The sequence below is a fragment of the Olea europaea genome, chromosome 2 (genome assembly GCF_002742605.1).
Source record: "Olea europaea var. sylvestris chromosome 2, O_europaea_v1, whole genome shotgun sequence".
In the NCBI taxonomy this organism is placed as follows: domain Eukaryota; kingdom Viridiplantae; phylum Streptophyta; class Magnoliopsida; order Lamiales; family Oleaceae; genus Olea; species Olea europaea.
In genome coordinates this window covers 1,761,208-1,774,172 of record NC_036238.1, presented here as the reverse complement: position 1 = coordinate 1,774,172, position 12,965 = coordinate 1,761,208, and the positions used below count along the sequence as shown (strand labels likewise).

The window sequence follows — 12,965 nt, the reverse complement described above, 5'->3', positions numbered from 1 at the left end:
GGCGATACACAATCGGCATATCTAGCACGCACTATCTACAAGTAAAGGGAATTTAAAAGCCCCGTTTGACCCCTATTAAATTTTATTTCATTTTTCTTTTTTCTATTTTCAATCGCAATCTTTCATGATTAAAATAATATTACACGTAAATCGAAATTTTTTTCTTCTTTTCAACCATTCATCTCTAAAAAAAAAAACATTATTCCACTCGTTTTTATTTCAAAAAGTGGGTGCCAAATGGTATATATTGGTTGTGATCAAATTTGATAAGAATTTTGAGTTGTGTTAATTTTCATTAATATTTCACATAAGAATCTCCATAAGATGAGTATTTTTAGAGCTTCTCGCAATGTAAATTGAAGTGGAATTTATATATGTGTTTTTTTTTTCCCTTTCCATTCATTGGGATTTCTTCTGTTTTATCAATTGGTTCACACCCTCCTTTACTTCCCAAAGAAAATCAGATCTAGTTTTCTGGAAAAAACACTGTAAAATTTTCGAATTTTTTCCTCTTCCTCCATCCCTATTTATCTAAAAACAAACAAATCTCGTTTAATTTTAACTAAGACTCCGATGATGTTAATGTATTGACTGGATTTTCTAGTTATATTTCAAATAATAAAAGATAATTCTTGTATATGTGCGATGTGGATTTGATATGTATAATGCTATATTTTTGTAAATATCATTCATATGTAGTACAAAACCTTTATTTTTATATTGATGAAAGGTTGTTATAGAATTACAACCTTAAATTTCATTATTAATTAATACAGAATCTTTTTAAAAAATTCATTTTAAGTAGGTGTGTAAATCCAATAAAATTTCAAATAAGATTTTAAATATATTTAGCACATAGTCGAAAAATTATGGTTGCTCAAATCAAGAAACAAAGCTTCCATATTCAAAGTCAAAGAGTTAACGTGTGCAATATTGCCAACTTTGCATGCGTGCCCCACTTTGTTAGTTATGGTATTCATTAACGTGAGACAAACAAACAGAGAATAGAATAATTTTCTTTGCTACGAAATTGTTAACTTTTGAGGAAAAAGTACGTTTAAAACTTTGCGACTTGGGACAGAAACCAAATTTGTGATTATTCTAACGCCAAATAGTTGTTTGTCGACCTGGGATTACTTTTACCTAGGACATAATCAAGAAGCTAAGGACGCCTTTGTCTAAACATCTAAACTAAATTTAACTTGTAGTAGAAGTAACTGTATAAGAATATTCTTGTTCTTCCCATGCATTCATCTCTTCCTCTATTTATATATAACACCATGTGAGCATACGTACGAATCGTATGCAATAATGACAGAAATGGCAAGTTCGAATTCGAGTTTGTATAATGAAAGAGTCGCGGAGATCGTGTTCTTTGATTTAGAAACTACGGTGCCGAACAGAACTGGGCAGAAGTTCAGGGTATTAGAGTTCGGCGCAATCATTGTTTGTCCTCAGAAACTCGTGGAGCTCGAGAGCTATTGCACGCTAATTAGGCCTCGGGACTTATCCGCTGTCGCGTCAAGGTCAGCTCGATGCGATGGAATAACACGTGACGCAGTTACCAATGCGCCGTATTTTGAGGAAGTTTCGGACAAGATTTTCAGCATTTTGAATGGTAGAATTTGGGCAGGTCATAACATTCAAAGATTTGATTGTGTTCGTATTAGGGAGGCATTTGCTGAGATTGGTAGGCCTGCTCCCGTCCCTGTTGGGATCATTGATTCATTGGGAGTCTTGACTGAGAAATTTGGTAGAAGAGCGGGAAATATGAAGGTTGGTGAATCAAAACCTCAAATATCGTTTTTTGTTAAAGCTCAACTGTGCAATATAGAATAGTATTAAAATGAATATGAAGTTAAAATCTCTTTGAATAAGATCTCAATTTGAGAGACATTTTTATCAGATATCTTACTAGAATCCCTTTATTTATTTATTATTTTTTTTGGTTTTGGACAAAATGTACATTTCACCGTGTTAGTATAAATACAACCATTATATGAGTAAAATACAGTTTTGTATAATGATTTTTTTAAGAATGTAATTAAAAAACAAAGAAACTTTTTAGGTTTACGTGCAAATATTTTATTGTGTGAATGTGTGGATAAAAATGATTACATAGCAAAAAAAAAAAAAATGAATTTTCAAATATGTTTGTCAAACAGGGGCTAAATTCTAATGGGCTTTACATCGTCTTTTCTCCCATTTCTATAGATGGCATCATTGGCAGCTTACTTTGGTCTTGGCCAGCAAAAACATAGGTAAAAATTTATGAAATTAATTTCTAGGCATGATATTTAAAATATAATATAATGACAATTTATAAAAATGCTAACATATTTTCTTATTGTTACTATTAGGAGTTTGGAGGATGTAAGAATGAATTTGGAAGTCTTGAAGCATTGTGCAACTGTCCTATTCTTGGTATTGATCACACATATTCAATATGATTTTTCACGATAGTTCGATTATTGTAGGAAAATACAGGTCACGGGTCGTCCATGTGAGGTGACACGATCCACAAGACATTAAAAGGGTTGGAGGGAGTTGTTTGAACTTAAAATTCAAACCTACAACTCCCTATAACCAACCTTAACTCCCATAAAACCTCTAGCTTTTATCTAACAATTTGATAGAGAGAGAATGATGGAAAGAAAAATGGTGAAAATTCGTATGGAAAATATCACCAAAATTGGAAAGGCCCTAAAATCACTATTTTGGTAGGAAAACTCACAAAATAAGATTGTGAATAATAATCCTCTTCCATTGTGATCGAGATTGGGACCATTGGAGTGTAAGAAAATTGCAGAATTCAAAGTTTTGGAAAGTAAGATAATTCAACCATTTAAAAGATCTTTAAATTCATCATTTACTCGAAATTTATGATTATGCATGCTACAATTTATTACAATTATCAATAACTTGACGGATTAATATGCATGATACTCGATTCCATGACAATTGTTAACCATAGTAAGAAAAACAATTACCATGTAGTGATTAATATGGGTTCCTATGATAGGAATCAAGCCTCCCAAGTGCCTTGAACACGGAATGGCACAGCAGTTTGGGTGTAACAACAAGAAGCAAAAGTCTACAGGTGTGCGTGTGTGTGTTTTTAATTAACTAGAAATTTTGCTTCAAATTTTGTAATTTCAATTTTATTTTACTATTAACTTATAGCTAACATCTAAAATTCTAAATATTGGCAGCAATCTAGCCTCCAATGGAACAAATCTTCAGAAATTTCAGGAAGATTTAGTCAAGGGAAGTCGATATGCAGAGAAGAAACTAGCCGAAAATCACCTCCATCATCTTCTATTTCGTGTAAAAGAACTGTTCCATAAGGAAGGGGAAGTCTCGGAAAGGTAGGTAACAATTTCTTGTGATTCGCGGACTAATACTTTTCATTTCTGTCTCATGAAAGACAACATTTTCTATCTTTCATTTTCTTTTCATTTGTTTTGAGAATTTATTGAAAATTTACATGTTGGCCGTTTAAATGACAGATGACAGCAGGAGTAAAGAAGCTATTATGCAATGCTAGAGGAGCGCCTATCAACAATTTGCTGAAGAATTCTCAATCACTTCTTAGATGAACATAAGTACTTATGAAAATTAATTAATTTCTGCTTATAATTGGTCCAAGGGAAAGATTGTAAAAATTTGAACTCAACAAAGAGGTTTTGTTGTGATTTGGGAGTTCAATTTTTCCAGAATTATTGAAGCTGGGATCATCTTGTAAAAATTTTACATAACTAACAACTTTCTTTCAATTCTTTATATTTATAGTTGTTTATAATAGTGGTGGTTGTTATATTCATTTTCATTTTTTAAATATTTTATTTTCGAGAGGTGGTCCAATATTATTTCATCAAAGTTTGTGTGATGTGATATAGGCTTATGAGTAATTTTAAATTTTAAATTTCAACTATTTTATAACATTATTCCTTTGTATCAATTATAATATGTAACCTGCCAAACAAGTTGGACTCAGGGGCGAATCTAGAATCGAAGTCCAGTTAGGGCAGAGGTTGACTGTTGACCGTTGACCATCGACAATCAACAATCGTAATAGTCTGATCGTTTATTAAAATTTGAAGATGATCAACGATCGACAACCGTTGGCCGTTGATCGTCGACAATCGACAATTAACAATCAACGTTCTTCCCAATTAAAATTTTCATTTATCCTAATTTCCTAAACATAAATTCCCAAATCAATAATCATAACGCATAAAACATAAATTACTTATCACAAATCACAATTTGCAAACATAATTTCGTAAATATAAACTCTCAAATCAATAATCATTCCATATTAAAACATAAATTACTTATCATAAATCACAATTCACAAAACATAATTTTGTATACATAAATTCCCAAATCAATAATCATACCTCATTAAAACATAAATTACTAATAATAAATCACAATTCGTAAACATAAATTCCCAAACATAAATAATTCCTCATTAAAATATAAATTACTTATAATAAATCACAATTCGCAAACATAATTTTGTAAACATAAATTTCCAAAACAATAAACATTCCTCATTAACCTTGATGTAAATTACTTATCATATCGCAAACATAACTTCGTAAGCATAAATTCCCAATCAATAATCATAACTCATAAGACATAAGACATAAATTATTTATCATAATTCATAAATCACAATTCGGAAACATAAATTTCCAAACCAATAAATTATAACATAATTAACATTAAGTTACTCAATACTCAACATCAACAACTACAAGTCAAGTAGGCAGTAACCAAAACAAAATAGAACGAAACCAAAAATAAATAAATAAATAATAAAGAGGGAGAATTAAGAGAGAGTCACCAGCTTGAACAAAGAAGGCAGAAAGGAGAAGCCTAGAAATGGTAGCGGTAGTCACGATCTCACGGACTCACTCATGGCAATCGGCTCGGCACTGCTGCGGTCGTTGGCACTTGGCTCCGGCAACTCCTCTTCCTTGTGTTGTTGTCAATGCTGCCTCTTTTTCAATGATGTCTACCTGCCAGTAGCCCTTAGGTCGTGTGGATTGGAGAAAGGAGGAGGAAGGAAAAGCATTTGACAATTGGCACTTAGGCATCCACGATTTGGGAATTGGGCAGAAGGAAAGAATTTTGGATTCTTGGCTACACGGTTGAAAATAGTTGATAAATTGGACCATTTGTTTATTGGGCTAAACAAAAAAAGAGGCCCAACAATTACTCGCATTCACTTCACTGAAGCCCAAATCGAAAAAAAGGCTCTTCGCTTTCATCCTCGTCTTTTTCACTTCTTCTCCAGACTCTGGCTGGCTCTGCAACTTTTGCAACGGCCTGATTGGCGATTGCTATTAGGTGGTTCTCAAGATTCCGATGGAGCCAGCACGTGCGATTGCACCCCCTCGCCGGGTGCTGGCTCCGCGCCTGGTTGGACTCGCAGATTGAAATAACGAAATCCAATCTAAATAACACTTGAGAGGGCAAATAGGTGTTTTATAAATTCACCAATTAATAAAAGCAACAAGCCATAATTATTAATTAATCTAGATAAATTCATATACAATACTATGCTAAGTTGAAATTGCCATAGTTAATAAATTACTTAAAGTAAATAACACCACAAAATTGATGAAGGAGAAAACCCCTCGTACAATAAAAAATTTCGAGCCCAAGCCAATAAGAATCAACTATAAACAAATTGATTTATAGTATGGTACGAACTCGACAACTCTAGTACTCTCTGACCTTCTGACTGTAATCACCAAGGCATCCCAGAATTGTATACTCTTGCTCTAGCTCCTGCGTTCTGGAATTGTCTCACTCACTTTTCTCTAATTAGAACTCCGGTCACCTTTCTTAATCTTTAGAACTCCAACAGATTATATAGAAGTATGGGTTTTGGTGATTTGAATGATTCAGTTGGATCAATAGAAGATTGAATAGTGCGTAGGATGTGATCTCTCTTACAAACAATGTTCAACCAGCCTTTTTTACGAAGTGGGGCTTGGGTATTTATAATATAGATATTTTGAGGTAGTATATGAAAAATAAAACCTAGTTATTAAAATCGGACTGGACCGATCGGTCCAGATCGGGAACCGATCAACTGGATCTTGGTCCAGCCCGGGTGATTTAATTAATCAATTAAGCGTATGAACCAATTAGAAACTATTTAAACCACTAATCAATCGTTCGAACCAGACGATTTTAAGTGAAACTGGATCCAGTTCAATGTATGAACCGGATGGTTATTAAATTAAAGAAAAAATTTACTTACAAATTTGCTAGAGCCTTGATTCAAACAATGGCAACAAAGGAGATATTATATCTCTAAGACCATCATGGCAACATTGGTCCTTAGTTGTTTATTGTGAGTGAAATAATATATATATATATATATATATAATTGCCGATCCACCGATTGAATCATTGACCCGTTGATCCGACGATTTTTTCGAATCGACCATCGAGTCGAGTCTAATAACTATGGGTAAAACCCTTGAAATCACGAACTATGGTTTCCCAAATAACATCATCGCTCAAGCACTAGGCTAACGCTAGTTGAGGGCAGATGAGCGGCAGCTTCACTATTTTGAGCGCTCATAATTTCGACAACTTTTTCTTATTGTTCTTTAAACGTACTCAATGACTCCTAGTTCATCTATACAACCTACTATTGACTCTTTGACTTCTTAAAATCTTTTATAACTATATTTTCGTCTAAAGATTGCCAATAACTATAAAACCTAATAAGATCTCCCTTTGACATTTTGTGATAAAAACACGTATTACAAATCAAAGACAACCATTCTAATCTATCCAAAACCAATTGACTTAACAATAGCTTGCTTTTTCTTATTAAACATTTACTGAAATCAACAACTCAAATACCAAGTATAAAAGCACGTGAAACAGTAAAGAAAAACAAGTGGCTAAGATAGATGTCAGTAAGCTTATAATCGTGCTAATTAAATTAAGATGCAAAATCAATGTAAATAAATCAACAAAACAAACATCGATATCACAAAACATCAAAACTTAATCAAGTTAAGCAGAAAATATCATATACATCTTAAAATGTGTCAATATCCCATAAATGCAGCCCATAATGTATCTAAAATATATTGCTATCAAAGTATACTACTTATTCCCCACAAATGTTAAGGGAATACCAATCAACTAATCAATGGCATCATCTACAACAGTAGCCTCATAGACTCATCACCGTCATCCCAATGTTAATTGATCCATTTGACTCCTCTTTGAAGGTAGCTAGCCGTACCTCGAAGTGTAGCAAACTCTATTGAGTGGCACTCTGTAGTGGACACAATGGGGTAATCTTAGCTATCATACGAACCTATTGCTCGATCATGACAGACGTCTGTCTCATGAGAACCATAGAAAGGTCAAGGAAAACATAAAAGGATGGTGGAATAGGATCAGTAAAGGATAGTGGAATAGGAGTAAAGCTTGAAAACGATGAAATATCAGGGGTGGAAGTAGAAATATGAGAACGGGATGAATGTGGAATATCAGAAGGATCAACAGAATGTAGATCACCAATAGGATCAGGTGGCACAATTGGATCAATTGGCACTTCCGGATTAAAAGGAACATAATTTGAAGGAACGTTGACCTACTCTGTGAAATGTAGTCTTGCCAATAGGCCGGGAAACTCTCCATGTAGTCCCATCCGAAAAACTAGCCCTAAGACTCGTCAAAAGACGATAAATCAAACAGGCATATGGAAGAACAATCTTAATGCCAGTCTTCCAAAAGATATGCATTATCTTATGGCAGAAGAAAGAAAGAATGTCTAGAATCGTCATGCAAAAGTGCATATAGAAATCTTGCCTTATCCATAATTAGTGAAGAGTTATGGAAAACAGGCCACAAATTTATGTACATAATGTGCAACAATATCTGTCGATCAGTAAAAAGGGATTCAGTATAGATCCTAGTCGAACCCTCTCGTAAGAGGCTGTTAAAAAGTGACTATCTAACAAGAGAATCAGAAAGAAGAGTCTCAGCAAACAAATAAGGGAACAAAGGATGAATAACCCAGTGAATGTGAATAATGACGGATATGACGTCAAGATTGATCTTTAGTGTCTTACATCGAATAAAGACCTTAAATCTCGACCCGCTAATATTGTGAATATTAGCATAGATTCTTGGACAAGGAGACTGGGGGAAGACAACTTAACAAGTAAAGGCTAACATCCACGTGAAGTAAAGATGGCAGCAAGGTCGAGAGAAAGATCAGAAATTATTATCTTACGCTCCACCAAAGCAGGACGCAAGGAAAACTGGGATTGAAAAATATCCTGGGTAGTAGAAGAAATGAATCTAGATCGACTATAATTGATCGAAGTAGTCAATGTTTGGGCAGCAGTCCCTACTCTTTTAGGCGATATCTGTGACAAGTTTACAATACTAACATATCAATAGATGCCAACTATTGATGCTATATTCCTCGATGAGTTCTAACTAATGAAATGTATAAATGTGTGTGAAATGAGGCAAATAAGCAATATACACTCCAAATGATGCAAAGGCATGCCATGCCATACATATGAAATCAAGACAAAATGTCAAACGAACTTAAAACGATGCAAATACAAACCGCATGCACACAAATTGAGAATTGGACCAAATAATAACGACAAGACTAATATGAACAATATGATAATAATTGATCATAAAGAAACCAAGATTTACGTAGATATCCAAATTTGAGAAAACCATTGATCAATTCCAATATGTGTTATACAACATATATTTATAATCAAAGAATCCATAACATACTAGGAGAATTAATACATGAAGAGTTTAATATAAGTTGAAATTCCAATACAATGGGTAAAACCAATAATGGAAAATTTGATATGAAATAGGAGTCAAAGTCACCTTGGACTCCTTCAAAACATCTTCAAGTTTACTATCAACACACAATACTCCACCAACAATAATTTCAATCTAATACTCAACAAGAATTCGGGTCCCCAATTCTAACAAACTCTATCGTGAAATGAATTTCACTACAAAGAATAGAACTTAACTCTTCAACTTGAACAAAATTCACCAAACAAAACACTCCACCAAATTACTCCACCTCCTTCACCATGTCTCTTCAAGCATACTCAACTACATACTGTGAACTGAATCCAATTACTGCTTACGAGCAGAATTACCTTGGGCACCGAACTTGCTTGAATCACCATGAACAACAAAATCATTAAATTCATAAATAACCCAATTCGAGTTAACAAATTTGCTTGAATTATTCCCACGAGGAACAAGATCACAACTACTTATGTTGATTCCCCTCTAGCGTCCAAACAAAAATCTTCCATAACAAAAAATAGTGTTGCGGTCGAAAGTGGAATATAAAATTTCATACTCACCATCCCAAAACAATCAACCTTGTTCAAACCTCGCTTTAATAACCAATTTGGCCCTCCCAAGAACCGCCAAAACCTGAGCTCTAATACCAATTGGACTAACAATGTTCAACACAACTAACATCTAGAGGGGTGAATAGGTTTTTTATGCTAAATTTGAATTTTCCAATTAATAAAAGTAACAAGTCACAATTATTAATTAATTCAAATGAATTCACATGCAATACTATCCTAAGTTGAATTGTCACAGTTGATAAATTGCAGAAAAGTAAATAACATCACAAAATTGATGACAAAGAAAACCCCTTGCGAGATAATAAAAAAAAAACTCCGAAAAAGTCTTGGTGTACATAATTTATGTGCATAGGGGTGTCCACACCCCTCACATGGGGTGGGGACCATCTCACGCAGATCCCATCCCATGTTAGGGGTATGGACACCCCTATGTACACAAATTATGTACACTAAGCTTCGGACACAAGTTAGTAAGAATCCACTACAAATGAATTGACTTATAGTACAATCTAAACTCGACTAACTTTAGTACTCTTTGACCTTCTGACTAGAATCACCAAGGCATTTATGTGGATCACCAAGAACGAATCTGTTCTTCTCTAACCAAAACTCCAATCACCATCCTTGATCTTTAGAACCCTGACAGATTTTATGAAAATATGGATTTTGGTGTTTTGATTATGTGAATTTGATGTTTTCAATGATTTGGTTGAATCAATGGAAGATTGAATTGTATGTAAAATGTGTAGGATGTGATCTCTCTTACAAAACAATGTTCAACCAATATTTTCATGAAGTGGGGCTTGGGTTTCTATAGTTTAGCGGTTTTGGGGTAGTATATGATAGATTGAACTCTTGAAAATTGCGAATTGCGGTTTTTCGATTAACACTGCCGCTCAAGCACTAGGCTAACACTAGGTGCGTTGCTCGAACAATAGGCCAGTGGCAACTTCACTGTTTTGAGCGCTTGAGCATCAATTTGGCGACAGATTAACATAATTCTGGCAACTTTTTCTCCTTGTTCCATAAATAAACTCAAGAACTCCTAGTTCATCTACACAACCTACTAATTGACTCTTTGACTTTTAAAACTTTTTTATAATTACATTTTTGTCTAAAGAGTTTACCATATCATACAAGTTGGGCTCGAAGATTTTAAAGAAATAGAAAAACTTATACTCTATTCTAACTTGATCATACATTCTAAACCATGTAAAAATTGGGCATCCCCAACAATTGTCCTTGGTATAACATAATTCTCAAATTCCATGTTATGAGTACATAAACAAATCATGTCTAAAATTAGATCAACAAAAATATGTGAGAGAAAGTGAAAAGAAAAATGAAAAATTAGAAATCGGCTCACGAGTTGTAAAGCCTCATCACTACCGTATATATTCTCTTGTTTCCATTTCATGTTTCTTCCATTTCTCAATCTCCTTCACTAATAACCCGATATCTTTTTTATCTTCATCATCACCTTTTTGAGTTTTGCTTTCTTGAATTTGTTTCCAAAGTTAAGCACCATTTTAGGTTGAACATATTGTACAATGTACAATTAGTAATTCACTACTTAAGAAATAATAATTCATTTTTTTTCTAACTAAAGTATAACTATTCAACTAATCGTTCATTTATTTTCTAGTGGCTTAATAGTTTCGGTAATTGTCTGACGAAAGTTAGAATTTTGTATTTACAGAGTTCACTTGAAGTGTGTCAGGAAATCTTAAATGAATAGAATTGATGCCTTTCTAGATTTAGAACTTTTAGAGAATTATTTAACAAGTATTAAATTAAATTAAATTAAATCAATTTTTCTGCTATATTCTTACTTTTGTTCTCGTATCTTCGTTCCTCTCACATCTTTTCTTCTTTAAAGACTTGTCCAAAATTTAAGTGTCGAGCTGATTTGACACCAAGTAAGCACACCTTCGAGGATTCAATATGAAAGAGAAATGTTCATTTAATCCTAGAAAATTGTCTGATTTCTTATTGCTCTCAAAAACTCCTTAAAAAAAGACATTCTTAAATTTTCTTGACATCAAATTTGGGATACGACCCTACCCTAGCGGCTGCAATTGGAATGCCCTTTGTTTTGAAGCACCTCTAGCAACACATGCTTAACACCTATCCTTATTTTTTAAACCTTATGTATATTTGTTCTAAAAAAGTTGACTTTGTACTTTTTTACAATTTGTTTGCAAGATGTACGAAAAAAATTGTGTTGTTCTTTGTGTTAATGTGCACGCTAATTGCTAACAATGACTTTTATATAATTTCTAACTTTCCGGAAGACCCTTATGAAGTAAAAAACATAAAAATAAAAAAATGGAGTGTACAGCACAATTTGATGGCTCGACTTTAGAATCCAGCTCAAGTTTGAAAAATCTCGGATCCGACGCTGGCTCAGAACACAACCCAAATATGACGTCAAAATTACCAAGATTAAAAAAAAGTAAATATTGAATCCACCAAAAGGAAGAAGAAAGGTCCAGATCTACGGTTTCTATTTCCTTGTCTCATTGTCCCATCAATCAAACTTTAATATATCATTGTAATTTTGAAGAATTATCTACTTTACCAATTGACAAAATGCTTGACAGACTCTCACATGAGTTGGAACTCAAGTAGGATCCATATGAATTAAAAAAGACAAAAAATTTCTCTCCTCACCCCCTATTGTGAGAAGCTGTTAAGAAGGGTGTCAAAATTTTAAAGTGTCAAAATCTTAGTGTCATATATTTTTTTAAAGTGTCAAAAATTTTAGTGTGATATATTTTTTTTTATATTTTTCTTCAAAGTTGAAATTTCCTGCTAAAATTTTAACATTGTATATTTATAATCACGTGTTTAATTTTTATTGGTAAGACAATCATAGAGATTAAGAAATAAAGAGAACGGATTTAATCTCAGGTGAGGATTCTGTTGACCCTCCAAAAATTGTGCTAACAGAATCCGATCACGTCCCCTCCATGTAGACATGACTTGCATACTGAGTACCCCGTTAGAAGGCAAAGGTCAATGGTCGAGAAAAAGGTTCAGCCACCGTTTACACTCCAACGATCAAATCAACAGCCAGACAAGACAAATATGAATACAAGAGAGGGGGAGGAAATTTGATTAGAATTAGAAAAATACCTTAGAATATAAATGGGTCAAGTGATTTAGTGAGATGGGCTGAGCTCCATATGCAATTGTTTACTTAAATGAGTCCAATCAATTCAATAGCCGATGTCAGGTCGATCAATGTGGATCTTCCTTTGTCACGTGTATACCACATAATTTATGGGTATAATAGATTCCACAATATTCCAACAAGTCAATGAACGAATTTCAATTGAAAAACTTGCTAAAAAGAGGAAAAATGCCAAAGATCTCCTAACTAATTTGCTCCCCTCGTCACCCTCAATCTTTTCTTGTCATTTGAATATCATTGGAGTCTTTTCAAAGTATTTTCATTTTGAAAGAAAGAAAGAAAAAGTGAGATTTCTATGACGTTATTTCATCCACTCTTCCCCCCCCCCCCCCCCCCCCCCCCCT

The 12,965-nt window shown here is 33.7% G+C and overlaps 1 protein-coding gene across 2 annotated transcripts; it reads left to right on the top strand.

The window, feature by feature from the left end:
- The first annotated feature begins 1,288 nt into the window (after nucleotides 1-1,288).
- LOC111408511 (protein NEN4-like) lies at nucleotides 1,289-3,758 on the top strand. Of its 2 annotated transcripts, XM_023038258.1 has the most exons (6): nucleotides 1,289-1,776; nucleotides 2,215-2,261; nucleotides 2,361-2,424; nucleotides 3,023-3,100; nucleotides 3,213-3,368; nucleotides 3,510-3,758. In XM_023038258.1, the coding sequence occupies exons 1-5, from the start codon at nucleotides 1,312-1,314 to the stop codon at nucleotides 3,345-3,347; spliced, it is 789 nt and encodes a 262-aa protein (XP_022894026.1). In that variant the 5' UTR covers nucleotides 1,289-1,311; the 3' UTR covers nucleotides 3,348-3,368; nucleotides 3,510-3,758. The 2 variants fall into 2 exon arrangements, with proteins under 2 accessions (XP_022894026.1, XP_022894028.1); XM_023038260.1 differs by lacking the exons at nucleotides 2,215-2,261; nucleotides 2,361-2,424.
- Nucleotides 3,759-12,965: the final 9,207 nt, after the last annotated feature.